Source organism: Nyctereutes procyonoides, unplaced genomic scaffold (genome assembly GCF_905146905.1).
Source record: "Nyctereutes procyonoides isolate TBG_1078 unplaced genomic scaffold, NYPRO_anot_genome, whole genome shotgun sequence".
Classification (NCBI taxonomy): domain Eukaryota; kingdom Metazoa; phylum Chordata; class Mammalia; order Carnivora; family Canidae; genus Nyctereutes; species Nyctereutes procyonoides.
Genome location: NW_026575126.1, coordinates 8,536,452 through 8,550,720, shown reverse-complemented (window position 1 = coordinate 8,550,720; position 14,269 = coordinate 8,536,452). Strand labels below are relative to the sequence as shown.

Sequence of the window (14,269 nt, the reverse complement as noted above, 5' to 3'; positions counted from 1 at the left end):
AGGGCTTGGTCCTTTGTCCAGTCCATTTCCTGTAACAGTTTGAATAGATTCACTGAGGTTCCTTCCAGGTAAACATGCTCATAAAAGACAGTATTGCCTTTTAAATTGCTAACTTGAGCCACCAGATGGATAGTAGTATCACTTACTGAGATGTAGAAGCTTGGAGGAAGAATAGATTCATTCGAAAGTTAAATTTTTATCATGTTAAATTTGAGATGCTCATGACAGCCATCAGTTTGGGTATTTGATACAAATCTGGAGTTTAGATGAGACATTGACTTTCATAAATTTGTCTGACATGAGCATGAAAATTTAAGATCATCTCAGAAAAGCGTATATAGAGAAGACAGGAAAAGTCATAGGATCAAGTGCTGAGGAACCTTAATATTTATGTATCTGGTAAGAGCAGAAAGAGCAATAAAGATGGAAAACAGTTGCCAGAGATGAAGAAAAGTAGAAAAGTTCATCGTTCCAGAGAAGGGTTGCTCAAGAATGAGGAGTGGGTTACCTGTAATAAATGCTGCTAAGGAGGAAGTGAGAGGTGTTGCCTGGCAGCATGGAGGAGTCGGAGACGGTGGGGTCAGATTTGATTTGAAGGGGTTGAACAAGATATATGAAGAAGTGAGTTGAAGCTATAAAAGGAAGCAGAATACTAATAGATATGGGGTTCTGTGTGCTGCCGGTTTGTTGACTGCCTGGAAGTCAGTATTGAGCTTTGAGTCCATTTTAACATTTTTCTTTCTTTTTTAAAATTAGCCCACCTTTGACACAGTTTTTTCTTGATTGTGGAGGACTAGCTCGAACAGATAAGAAACCAGCCATTTGTAAAAGTTATCTCAAACTGATGACAGAACTGTGGCATAAAAGCAGGTGTGTGCTTAATGTATTGATTCTCTTTATTATGTTTTTAAATATCAAATACTAAAAGGATGCAGGTACACATACATAGTTGAGTTGTAGAAATTCTTTATATATTTTGTATATTAACCCCTTATTTGAGATATCATTTGCAATATCTTCTCACATTTACTAGGTTGCTTTTTTGTTTTGCTGATGGTTTCCCTTGCTGTGTGCAAGCTTTTTATTTTTGGGTATTCAATAGTTTATTTCTGCTTTGGTTTCCTTTGCCTGAGGAGACATATCCCTAAATACATTACTAAGGGCAATGTCTAAGAGATTATTGGCTGTTTTGTTTTAGGTGTTTCATGGATTCAGGTCTCACATTTAGGTCTTTAATCCATTTCGAGTTTATTTTTTTGTAAAAAATAGAGGATGATTTTAATGAGTTCTTTTGAGATATGAGGTAGATGTCATTTATCTCTAATGTTGAAGAGCCAGGATTCTCCATTGTCATTTATCCCCATTGGGTGTTATCCAGTGCTTCTACAGCCTCGACTGTTTCTAAGTTCCTTTCTGCATAGCTAGAACTACCTCTTAACTGTGTGCTTTAAGCTTCTTTTGCCCTGAATCATTAAGGTATTCCTGAAAATTTACCAAACTTCAGAAGTGTCAGTATGGAATTCTAAAAGTGGTTAAATCTCATTATTTGGTTGACTTTTCATTTTTTGTTTTCATCGTTATGTGATGCCTGGTTCTAAAATCTTACATCAACTATACTCAAAAAAATATAATTCGGAAAAATCTTATTTAATGTATAATAATGTACTAGGTACATTTATCTTAATTAACCTAGGAATTTTACATAATTAAAATTTTGTTTTAAGTAATTATAAATATTTTTGAAAAAAAATAGAGCATTATGGTAGAGAGCAATTAAATATATCTTGAGTATCATTAGTAAGCTGTTCTGATGAGCCTATGAAACATAATACTGGGCAATTTTTAATGATTTTTTTGAAATACTTTTTAATTTGGCAACTTGAATTCTTGATTGCTGATTTCTAAAGTAAAAAGTAAAAATCACAAATCTCTCATTAAAATTTTTTTTACTCAGGCCAGGATCTGTTGTGCCTACTACTCTGTTTCAAGGAATTAAAACAGTAAATCCAACATTTAGGGGCTATTCTCAGCAGGTAAGTCTTCATTCTTTTATTCTTTCTCATTCATAACATTATCTATAATAAGTTTGCAAATTGCTATTATGCATTGTTGTTTTTGTGTAATCATTTGCATTTTTTCATTTATAGTTTATTTGTCCATTGTTTTAGGATATCACTTCTTGTGTATTTACCAAGAATAATGACCTATTATCATATTTTTAGTTTATATTTTTCCACCTTGTAATTTTATATTTTTCTAGAAATTATTAAATTTTGTGAATAAATAAATATTTCTCTTCTAGTGCTTTTAGCTTCAAAAAAGTTACACATCTAAAGATAAATTTTCACCTGTTTTATTTTCAAAATATTTAATTCTCTAAATCTGTCATTTGTTTTACAATCTAAATTTCATTTTTCACAAACAGCTAGCTAATTGTACCAAACTATAAATTTAAGAATTTTCTTATATGATTTTTAAAATTTCTTCTTTATTGGTTTTTATACTTACATTAATATTTTATGGTGTCTATTTCTGGGCTTTCTTTCTTTCTTTTTTTTTTTTTTTAAAGATTTTATTTATTTATTCATCAGAGAGAGGCAGAGACACAGGCAGAGGGATAAGCAGGCTCCATGCCCGGAGCCTGACGTGGGACTGGATCCCGGGTCTCCAGGATCACACCCTGGGCTGAAGGTGGCGCTAAACCGCTGAGCCCCCGGGGCTGCCCTATTTCTGGGCTTTCTAATTCATTTCATTGACTTGTGTTTTTTTTTGGAGTAGTACCAGTGGCACCTTCAATTATTGTAAATGTATATATTTTCCTTTAATGTTAACACCTGGCTCTCACATATTTTTCTTTTTCAAAACAATACCTGTTCTGGTGCACTTTTTTTTTCTGGTGCTCATTCCTGGATCACCAGACACACAATGTTGCATTTGTTTTAGGTGTGCAGCATAGTGATTCGACAGTTTTACTTGTCATAATATGCTCATCCATTACCAATACAGCTACCATTTATCACCCTACAGCACTGTTATGATGCCATTGACTATATTCCCTGTGCTGTACATTTTATCCCTATGATTTATCCATTACATAAATGGAAGCCTATACCTTCCACTCCTCCTCACCCAATTTGCCTATCCCTGTACCCACAAATTTGTATTTTTAAGAAGCATTCAAAGTTGATCAAGAATTTTTCTTTTAGATATAGTACAAGATTGGATGAAACTTTATTTTAAGCCAGAATTATAAATTATTTGAATTTAGGACATCTCTGAATTCTGATTGTCCTATGAGGCAAATCCATGTTTTCTTTATGCTTTCTCCATTTTCTAAAAATAGCAATACCAAAAGCTGACCTCTAGATCATCTTCAGTTTTTAAATTATTTCTGTTTATTTACATAATTTTTTAGAACTCAGTGCTTCCCATCCCTTCAATGCCTGGTGTTTTATTTATTTATTTATTTATTTATTTATTTATTTATTTATTTATTTATTTTTTGATAAATTAATTTTTATTGGTGTTCAATTTACCAACATACAGAATAACACCCAGTGCTCATCCCGTCATGCCTGGTGTTTTAATGCTACACATTTAGAAATCAGTTGATAAGCACATTTTGTATATTTTTTCTTAAGTTTCTGCAAGCATATATTTTTAATGAAATGGTAATACCTATGTTGCTTATGTATTAGGATGCTCAAGAATTCCTTCGATGTTTAATGGATCTGCTTCATGAAGAATTAAAAGAACAGGTCATGGAAGTTGAGGAAGATCCTCAAACTATAACAACTGAGGAAACCATGGAAGAAGACAAGAGCCAGTCAGATGTAGATTTTCAATCCTGTGAATCTTGTAGCAGCAGTGATAAAGCAGAAAATGAAAATGGCTCTAGAACCTTTTCTGAAGATAATAACGAAACAACAATGTTGATTCAGGATGATGAGAACAATTCCGAAATGTCAAAAGATTGGCAAAAAGAGAAGATGTGCAATAAAATTAATAAAGTAAATTCTGAAGGAGAATTAGATAAAGATAGAGACTCTTTGTCTGAAGCAGTCGACTTGAACAACCAGGAAACTGTCAAAGTACAGATACACAGCAGAGCTTCAGGTGACAATTTAATACTTTGAAAATGGTAGCGTTTCATCCGTAGACAATGTGTGCAAGTTAGCATAATTGTCTTTAAGATTATATTTGTAATTTCACATTTTCTGATATTTTTGGGGAAAATTAGCATGGCACATGAGTAAAATAGAACACATTTCTAATTTACATGTTAATGTTCACAATCTATAATTAGCACAATAAAAACAAAATAGACTAATGAATGACTTTAGCTTAATATTTTGTGTGCAGTATATCACATTATATAAATCACTTTTGAAGAAAGAAGGAATTAAATAGTTGTCACTTTTGGGCTTCAAGCTAGTAGAGTTAGCAATATTTGCATGTGAGTATTAATGTCATTTTATGCAGATGTCTCTTGAGATCCTGGGGAAAAAGGAAAATAACTCAAATTGCAATTTTGTAATCTTACATACTTTTCGATTTAGATTGCTGTCATTGGAATGATACCAGCTAAGAAATATTTGGCATATGTTTTGATGTGGGAATTTAACTATAATGAACTGTGTTGATAGATTATACCATAATACTAGTCAGTGTTTTGAAAAGAGCAAGTGGCCAGATTAAAGATAATTGAGTTAGATTGCTTTGCATTTTACTTTCATTTCTTCAAGACTTAATTTATCTGGCTTAATATGATATCTAGTTTTCTAAAGCACATAAAAAAAAATGCCAGAAGTTTAAATTATCTGATCTTAAAGTAAGTGGCAGACAAGTAACAAAAAAATTTATCTTCTGTAATTTCTAAAGAATGAAACAACTAAACAATTTATTTAGGTATTGAATAAGCCAAAAATGCTTGAGGAAAAGATATTTCCTTGAGTTTGGGAATACTAGTGGTTCACCTGTGTACAGTGCATAAATGAGTTCTAATCAGGAAAACATGTTAGATTCCTTAATTATGGTAGCCTTATGTTTAGAAGTTTAGATGTGTTTAGAACTTGGTTAGTCAATAAGTATATGAAATGTCAGTATTGAAAGAATCAGCCTCGGCTGCTGTAGACTGCTGTTCAGGCCTTGCTTGTCAAAAGTTCTTTATTTTTCCAAAGCAGGCTTGTTTTTATACATAGTGACTAAGTGATGCATCAGGGATCTAAGCTTTTACATGTTACAAAGACCTGATTTAAAAGTGTGACCAAGACCATCTATGGCTTAAAAAACTTAAAATCACAGTCCCTTGCTCTGGAATCTCTTATATCCTAGGACTCTAACAGCAAACTCTCAAGATAGCTGTCATGAAGCTTTTATTTTCCTGATTCATAATTACTTTCTTAAAAAGGTCCTTTCCTGATAAAGAAATGTATTTCCTTTTATCACAGTAAGAATAAAATAATTTGTGATTACTTTATGCCTAAATTACTTCTTAGATTTTGATTATAATGTTAGTTTGAGAGAATAACCTTTTATTTTCTCCTACATGGTTTTAAAGTTTTTTTAAAAACTATTATAAATATTAAAAAATACTAAAATAGAACAAAAACAATCCTCTTTGGTTTTATGTTTCCATGGCTCACTTCCTGAATTGTCTAGGGCAGTAATGTGTTACAGACATTATTCGGATTCCTAGGTGGAAAAATCACTCTTATTTTGCTTAGCAAGGACTTTGTCTATCAGATATTTCACTTGACAGTTATTAATGTGAATTGTGTTCGAAATCGCAAATGAAAAAAACCTTTAAATTAATTAATATTATTTGATAAATGGGATCATTTTACTATTTAAGATAATAATACAAATTTTAAATATTACAGAATATATTACTGATGTCCATTTGAATGACCTGTCTACATCACAGATCTTACCATCAAATGAAGGTGTTAATCCACGATTATCAGCAAGCCCTCCTAAATCAGGCAATTTGTGGCCAGGATTGGCATCCACACACAAAAAAGGTAGAAGTTTCAGTTACTCAGGTTCCTTTGCTTTGATAATTTAAAGTGTTAATTATGAGATATTATTTAGTACTTTAAAATTGACAGCATAATTTTATACAACCATGATTTGAAATTTTTGTGTGTGTGGCACAAATTTACATACAGTAGAATTCACTCTTTTGGTGTAGAGTTCTGAATTTTAATACATGCATAGACTATTGTTACCACCACCACAAACAGAATATAGAACAGTTTTTAACATCCCAAGAATTCCCTTATATTACCCTTTTGTAACCTCTCCCTAAACCTTAATTAACCCTTTTGATCTGTTCTCTATTACTATTGTTTTGCCTTTTCTAGAATGTCATATAAATGAAATCATATAGTCTTTTGGAAACAGGCCTTTTTCACTTAGTGTGATGCATTTGAGGTATAGTCCTGTTGCGCATCTGAATAGTTCCTTATTATTACGTAGTAGTATTTTATTTATGACTACTGTTTATTCATTCACTCTGAAGAACATTTGAATTGTTTCTAGTTTTTGGCAATTATGAATAATGCTGCTATAAACATTTTTATACAGGTTTCTGTGTGAATATAAATTTGTAGAGTAAACACCTAAAAATGGGGTTATTGGGTTTTACATTGGTTTATGTTTAAAGTTATAGAATTGTTTTCCAGAAGAGCTATATAATTTTGCATTCCCACTTGGCTGTGAATGAGAATTCCAGTATTATAAAATGTAAAACCCTAAAAGTCTTAGGAAAAAAACATAGGAAGGAGGAAATGTGTTGCTGACTTTGTGTTAGAAAGTTTTTTAAAGACAGTAAAAGCAATATTCTTAAAAGAGAAAATTAATTTCTTTGGCAAAAGATCCTATTAAGAGATTGAAAAGACAAGATTGGGAGAAAATACTTGTAAATCGCATATCTGACAAAGGATTTATATCTAGAATATATAAAAAAACTCTCAAAACTTACTTATAGAATCCTTTCTTCAAATAAAACCTTACTTGGATGCAAAAACAAGTAAAAGCAAAATTAATCAGATTCAAGTCAAGCTTACAAGACTGAACACACCTATTTCATCTTGGTTTCTCTTAGGAATTTTTTTTTTTTTTTTAAGTAATTCTCTGGAATGGTACTTGAACAAATTTTCATTAGCATAGTAAATTATATTGTTAAGGATTCCAGAGAAAAATGCTAAAGGAACTACCTTGATATTTTAAAAAAATGTTTTACACTTGTTTTTCAATCCTAGCTCAATCTGCATCATCTCCAAAGAGAAAAAAACAGCATAAGAAATACCGAAGTGTTATTTCAGACATTTTTGATGGAACAATTATTAGTTCAGTGCAGTGTCTGACTTGTGACAGGGTGAGTATGAGGGAATTATAATACATAGGGAATTTCTGTCAAATAATCTTTTAAAGCAAAAAAACCTGACAAATGGAATGAAAAGTTTAATTTTTTCTCCTTGCTGCTAATGGTTATACATGTATTTCTTGTGTTTACATTAGTATAAATTAATTCTAGGAGTAAAATTTGTTTTTTTGGAGGCAATAGGCAATATCATTTTGAAAGGATGGATCTTGGCCTGTCATTAGACAGGCATGCATCTACAGCAAGAAATAACTCAGTTCTTCATCTCTGGTCAGATATAAAGGTGATGTGTTGCTCAGCAACAGTAAGTGGTAACACATGCATATTCTCCCAAGGCTGGCAAAATTAATATGCTAGGAAACTGTTGCTATTCACAGCCATAAGGCTGTGAATGTATCTTCTACATTTGGTGGTATGGCTTATAAATATTTTCTTATTTAAGATTAGTGCTCAGATCATGAAGGTAATGTCAGATTCATACACATGAGCATAAATTAAAACATGAGTTCTTTTATCATATCTCTAAATCTCAGAATTAAGGAATATACAATGACTTCTCTCAAAAAAACCCTCAAAAACAAGTTTTCAATTATTGTATTAGGTTCTTAAGTCGAATCTCAGGGCTTTCAATAGGATCACTTTCATGTACACTCTTTGGGTACCAAATATTTAAATGGAATCATCCAAAAATGTTTTCAGCTATTTAAAAATTACATGATAGGTTTTACATCTTTTTTGGAAAAATTTTAAAAACTATCATGAGAGATCATTTCCAAAAATAAATGCAGTAGTGGTGCTTAAGAGTCTGATACTGAGTCTATAGTGTCTGGATATATTTCTCTATGCCACAGTGTCCTTGACTGATGGGGATGTTGGTAGTCACCTCATAAGGCTTCTGCAAAGATTAAATTTAGAACAGCACCTGGTACAGAGCAAGTACTTTTGCTATTGCCATTACTATGTTAATGAGTTTTTCATTTTTTGCCTATGAATTGCTTTGCACAGTCTAAGATTTGTTCTCATAAATGTTTGTGTTGAAGTATTTTCATTCCACTTTAAATATGAAACAATTTTAGGTATCTGTAACCCTCGAGACCTTTCAAGATCTGTCCTTGCCAATTCCTGGCAAGGAAGACCTTGCTAAGCTGCATTCATCCAGTCACCCAACTTCTATAGTCAAAGCAGGATCATGTGGCGAAGCATATGCTCCCCAAGGGTGGATAGCTTTTTTCATGGAATATGTGAAGAGGTACGTATGCATTTTCTTTGTATTAATTAATTGTTAAAACTGCTGTTTCTGCTCTACTGGCAGAACACTTGCTTTTTTTTTTTTTCTGTCAATAATGTTTCAGGTTTGTTGTCTCATGTGTTCCTAGCTGGTTTTGGGGTCCAATAGTAACCTTGCAAGATTGTCTTGCTGCCTTCTTCGCCAGAGATGAACTAAAAGGTAAGAAATATGAAACAGTTTTCATCTATGGCTAAATTCTTGTGAGTGATCTAAAATACTAGTGGGACTAAATAGAAGACATATTTATAAAAGCTAAGGTTTAAAGTGGCTTACACAGTACCTGCCCGTAACAGCATAGTTACCGGTATCTCCCATGGTAACGTAAGGAACATAAATCATATCCTGAAATAGTTTATACAGATTTCTGGAGTATAAGACAATATGGTAAGTGAGGTGCTTTAAAACTGCTTTGGGATTAAAAGAAGGGAAAATTCGACCCTTATAAAGTTGTATATGTGGAGTACTCTGCATTCCTCCATAATATTTAAGATATGACAGTGTTTTTGTGTGTTCATCATCTTGCTAGGATATATAACAGTCAGTAAAGTTTGTTGAGTGAATAAATGCAAAGGATGGAATTTGAGGGGATCCCTGGGTGGCTCAGAGGTTTGGCGCTTGCCTTTGGCCCAGGGCGCGATCCTGGAGACCCGGGATCGAGTCCCGCGTCGGGCTCCCTGCATGGAGCTGGCATCTCTCTCTGCCTGTATCTCTGCCTCTCTCTCTCTCTCTCTCTCTCTATCATGAATAAATAAATAAAATCTTTTTTTTTTTTTAAAAAAAAAAGGATGGAATTTGAGATAGGCCTTCAAGACTGAAAAGAGAAAGAGGTGAGGATATTTTAGGCAAGGTAAACATCACGAGCTGACTCTTGAGCAGAAACTAAAAATGTGAGCCTTGTATTACTGTGCTGCAAAATCAGCATGTGGAAAACCCCAAGAATTGCAGAACCAAAAGAAAATAACTTACTTTTACTTGAGAGGAATGACTGGATCTGTTCTATTTCCAGGTGACAATATGTACAGTTGTGAAAAATGCAAAAAGTAAGTGTCATTGACCATGTTTTGAATCATACATCTTGTATCATAAATGGTATTTTTCTCGGTCGTTTGAATTGGGTATGTGAAGCTAATTTTGCACCTTATTTAAAAAAATGAAGGCTAGTAAACTTTGTCCCTAGTAAAAATAGGTCGTCGTATAAAACAAATTTTAGGTAAGAGTTTGACAAATTTAACAGGTTTATCTAAGAAGTGAAAGTTTATATATGTATTTTGAGATATAAAATAACTAATTCTACATAAACATTTTCTAAATATGGTATAAAAGATATACTAGGGTGTATAACATATATTTTCATTATATAAGTTTTGCCATCATATAAGGTAGTGTTCTCTTCTGAATTACCGTGTTAACAGACTAGACCAGGAAGTCAAAGTGACCATAAAGGTACATAGTTTAAACTCTGTATAAAATTCAGAAAGGTTATAGCAACTTTGATGTTACCTGTTGTATGATGGGAGAATAGGTTAAGAAGAGGATGGTATTATTTCTTTGCATCTGCTAGATGCCTTTTAAATGTCTTATAATAAATTCAAGCTTTTAAGGCCTCTTGGTGGTAAGTTAGGAAAGAAAAATAGCTGGAGAAGGCAGATATGTTTGTGTGAACTGGGAAATTTTTCTGAATTTCTCTAGTAGAAAAATAATGGTGTCCTAATAACTAGAATCTTCATAATAACAAACATCTGTCTGGTTAGCAATAACTCCAGGAAAGGTTGATCTGTAACTATTGGTTCTCATAACAAAGAGGAATGGTATATTATTTGGTCAATGAGGATGAAAAGTTATTTTGTACAAGAAAAAAACACCTCTAATAAATTGAGAAGTATTTATTTGTCCTTAGAGCTGTAGCTAATAGCTGAAGAGGGAGTTGGCCTGGAGGGGGAACTTTACTTGAAAAGCAATATTAACTAGGAAAAAGATAATAGTGAAGATGGAAAAGAACCTTGCATCTGCCCCAAATCCACAGTATATATCTGTCAACTGTACATTAATACTGATCATTAAAAATAACCATTCTTGAACTCACGTTACATGTTTCCACATACAAGAATAAGGGTTATTTTGCCAGAGTGGGAGTGAGGAGAGGGCGGAAGGGGTGAAGAGGGTCAAAAGGTACAGATTTCTAAGGTTGACGGAAAATAAACAGTTTCTTAAAAAAAAAAAAAATACAGATTTCAGTTACAATCTAAGTCATGGAGATGTAATGTGCACCATAGTGACTGTAGTTAATAATACTGTATTTCATATTTGAAAATTTTTAAGAGGGTAGATCTTAAAAGTTTTCATTCATTATAAGAAAAAAAATTTGTGGCTATATATGGTGGTGATTGTTAACTAAAATTATTGTAGTGATCATTTTACAATGTATACAAATACTGAATCCTATTGTACACTTGAAAGTAATACAGTGTTACATGTTAATTATACCTCAATTAAAAATAATACTAAAATTTAAAGAATAAAGGTTATATATTTTTTAAAAAAGAATAAAAGTTACAGGGGCACTCAGCTGGCTCAGTTGGTGGAGCATGCAACTCTTGACCTTGAGGTTGTGAATTCAGCCCCATGTTGGGTATAGAGATTACATAAAAACAACAACAACAACAAAATCTAAAAAAAAAAGAAAAAAGAATAAATGTTATAATACAATGACCAGGGCGGCCCAGGTAGCTCAGTGGTTTAACACTGCCTTTAGCCCAGGGCCTGATCCTTGAGATCCAGGATCGAGTCCCACGTCGGGCTCCCTACATGGAGCCTGCTTCTCCCTCTGCCTGTGTCTCTGCCTCTCTCTCTCTCTCTGTGTCTTTCATACATAAATAAAATCTTTAAAAAATATAATAATAATACACTGACCTGACCAAACAATTCTATAAAATTGAGATTTTATTTTACCCAGTTTTACTTGATATCTGAATGTTATAAAGGCACAGTCAGACCATAACAGCATTTTCTTTTTAAGATTTTATTTATTCATTCATGAGAGACACAGAAAGAGGCAGAGACACAGGCTGAGGGAGAAGCAGCCTCCATGCAAGGATCCTGATGTGAGATCCAATCCCGGATCCTGGGATCACGCCCTGAGCCAAAGGCTGATGCTCAACCGCTGAGCCACCCAGGTGTCCCAGCATATTTGTTTAAAAAAAATATTAAAAAAATAATAATTTTTATCAAATAATTAACAACTCCCTAAATTTTTATTACTGATATCTTAGTTTAAATATATCTTTTTTAAAGTAAGGGGCTCCACTGTTTCATTAGTATATATTTTTAAATGGTAGCATATCATTTAGCAGTGAGCATTTTTTGTCCTTGTGTTTTCTAAAAGATTCTGCTACATACTTAAAAATACCAGGGGGCCTGGGTGGCTCAAGTCGGTTGAGCATCTGGATCTTGAGGTCAGGGTCATGAGTTTAAGTCCTGCATGGGGCTCCACACTGGGCATGGATCCTACTTTAAAAAAAAAAAAAAAACTAAACTAAAACCTTTGTGCATTCATATGGGAAACGGGTTTACTTAAATTTGTTTTTTCTCTTTCTCCCCAGGTTAAGGAATGGAGTAAAGTTTTGTAAAGTACAAAAATTTCCTGAGGTATGGACTTTATTATTAATTGGGTTTATTTTGTGTTGTAGGAACAGGAAACAGTAACATAATACCTTGTTAGCATAGTTGAAGAATGGAGTGATTCCATTGACCAGGGTCTGTGTTTATACCCTATTAGAATTATCCATTTTTAAGATACTAGGTTGCATACCAACTAGGTACACTTATCTGTAAAACTGTTGAACACAGTTTAATCAGACATTGTAGGATCTTGAAGGTATAAAATATAAAATTAGAAAAGCTAATAGTTGTGAACTTAGGAAGAATCAGGTTTTACCATTTCTACACTTTAATGTCTCTGGAATCAGGTTATAATAATTGCATGGAATGTTTAACCTTGACACTTAATTCAATATCTAGATTTAATAGACTCCTTTATCTAGCATACAAAACAACAGAATTTTAAATTCTCTTTTAGATTTTATGCATACATCTTAAAAGATTCAGACATGAACTGATGTTTTCCACCAAAATCAGTACCCATGTTTCATTTCCGCTGGAAGGTCTGGATCTTCAGCCATTTCTTGCTAAAGATAGTCCAGCTCAAATTGTTACCTATGACCTTCTGTCAGTCATTTGTCATCATGGAACTGCAAGTAGTAAGTATATAGGTCTCACATATGTCTAGATTAAAAAAAAAAAAGTAACCATCTGAATTGATTTCTTAAATAAAATTTGATTAAATAAAATAAAAATATAAAAATAGATATATTTAATTTTGGTTGTTAAAAACAGAAAATTTTGGGAAATTGAGTAATTTTGCTACAAAGTTGAAATACTGGAAATTATATTTTGTATAAAATTTAATAAGGATTTTAACACATTTTTTGCACTTTTAAAAAATTATATTTTTGTCCTTATTTTCATTTCAAGTGGTGGTGAGGATATACACTGGAAAAAAAATATGAGCGTAGTTCTCTGCTAGGAACTGAGGATTCAAAAAGTACTTTAATTCTTGGAGCACCTGGGTGGCTTATTTGGTTGGGCATCTGACTTTGGCTCAGGTCATGATCTCAGGGTCCTGAGATCGAGCCCCTTGTCAGGCTCCCCACTCAGTGGGAACTCTGCCCCTTGGCTGCTTGTGCTCTTTCTCTCCACCCTCTCTCCCAAATAAATAAATAAATAAAATCTTTAAAAATAAAGAAGTACTCTAATTCTTGTGTTTAACTTTGTGTTACTGAAATTATTTAAATTTTTTCAATTCAAATTCAGGTGGACACTATATTGCCTACTGCCGAAATAATTTAAATAATCTCTGGTATGAATTCGATGATCAAAGTGTTACTGAAGTTTCAGAATCTACTGTACAAAATGCAGAAGCTTATGTTCTTTTTTATAGGTAAGGAAGTAATTCTCACAGATAGGCTAGTTTGACAAATACGGAAGAACATCTCACTTTCGGGGTTATTATAACTTTTAAGACTTAAAAATGTATTGCTGAGTAAAGATTAGAAATTGTTTTACTCTCATTTTATTTTGTGAGTAAAGTGCAAGGTTGCATGCAGAATGATCTTTTCTTAGGAAAATGTTAAATCATTGAGTTGAAGGGCAAAGGAATAGATTTTGCTTTAGAAAAAAGATTGGTTTTGATAAATTAGGTGCTGGCAGTAGGAGTAAAGTGCCAGATTTTCTCCTAAAATAGCTAATAAAGAAGGTATTACTATACAAATGGATGTTTGGTATTTCTCAGTATCTTGTAAAAGATTAAATACTAGCTACTGAAAGAAGAAAACATTATTTAGATCTTACTAGCAAATATTTGAGTGCCTACTGTGTACCCGTAGTTAGGTGGATACCAGTAGTTACCATACACTGTTGCTCTTTAGGGGTATATAATGTAATTAAGGGGTGATACAGCATTTATTTCTCTTAAATAATTCCCAGGCCTAATAAGATTCATAATATTACATAGTCTGATGGAGTAAAATGCATATTAA

General features: G+C 32.7%; 1 protein-coding gene and 1 long non-coding RNA gene across 6 annotated transcripts in view; one reads left to right on the top strand and one right to left on the bottom strand.

The window, feature by feature from the left end:
- LOC129520059 (uncharacterized) overlaps positions 1-14,269 on the bottom strand; it is a 43,423-nt gene that overhangs the window by 8,013 nt on the left and 21,141 nt on the right. The window lies entirely within an intron of this gene.
- Positions 1-14,269, top strand: part of USP33 (ubiquitin specific peptidase 33) — a 54,072-nt gene that overhangs the window by 27,601 nt on the left and 12,202 nt on the right. For 3 of the 5 annotated variants that reach the window (XM_055340980.1, XM_055340978.1, XM_055340982.1), the window contains 11 exons: positions 757-870; positions 1,955-2,033; positions 3,699-4,116; positions 5,883-6,023; positions 7,266-7,381; positions 8,464-8,636; positions 8,740-8,834; positions 9,682-9,715; positions 12,275-12,320; positions 12,751-12,931; positions 13,545-13,671. In XM_055340980.1, coding sequence (XP_055196955.1) covers positions 757-870; positions 1,955-2,033; positions 3,699-4,116; positions 5,883-6,023; positions 7,266-7,381; positions 8,464-8,636; positions 8,740-8,834; positions 9,682-9,715; positions 12,275-12,320; positions 12,751-12,931; positions 13,545-13,671 — 1,524 coding nt within the window. The remainder of the gene's footprint in view (positions 1-756; positions 871-1,954; positions 2,034-3,698; positions 4,117-5,882; positions 6,024-7,265; positions 7,382-8,463; positions 8,637-8,739; positions 8,835-9,681; positions 9,716-12,274; positions 12,321-12,750; positions 12,932-13,544; positions 13,672-14,269) is intronic. The other 2 variants (XM_055340981.1, XM_055340979.1) reach the window with 1 other exon arrangement.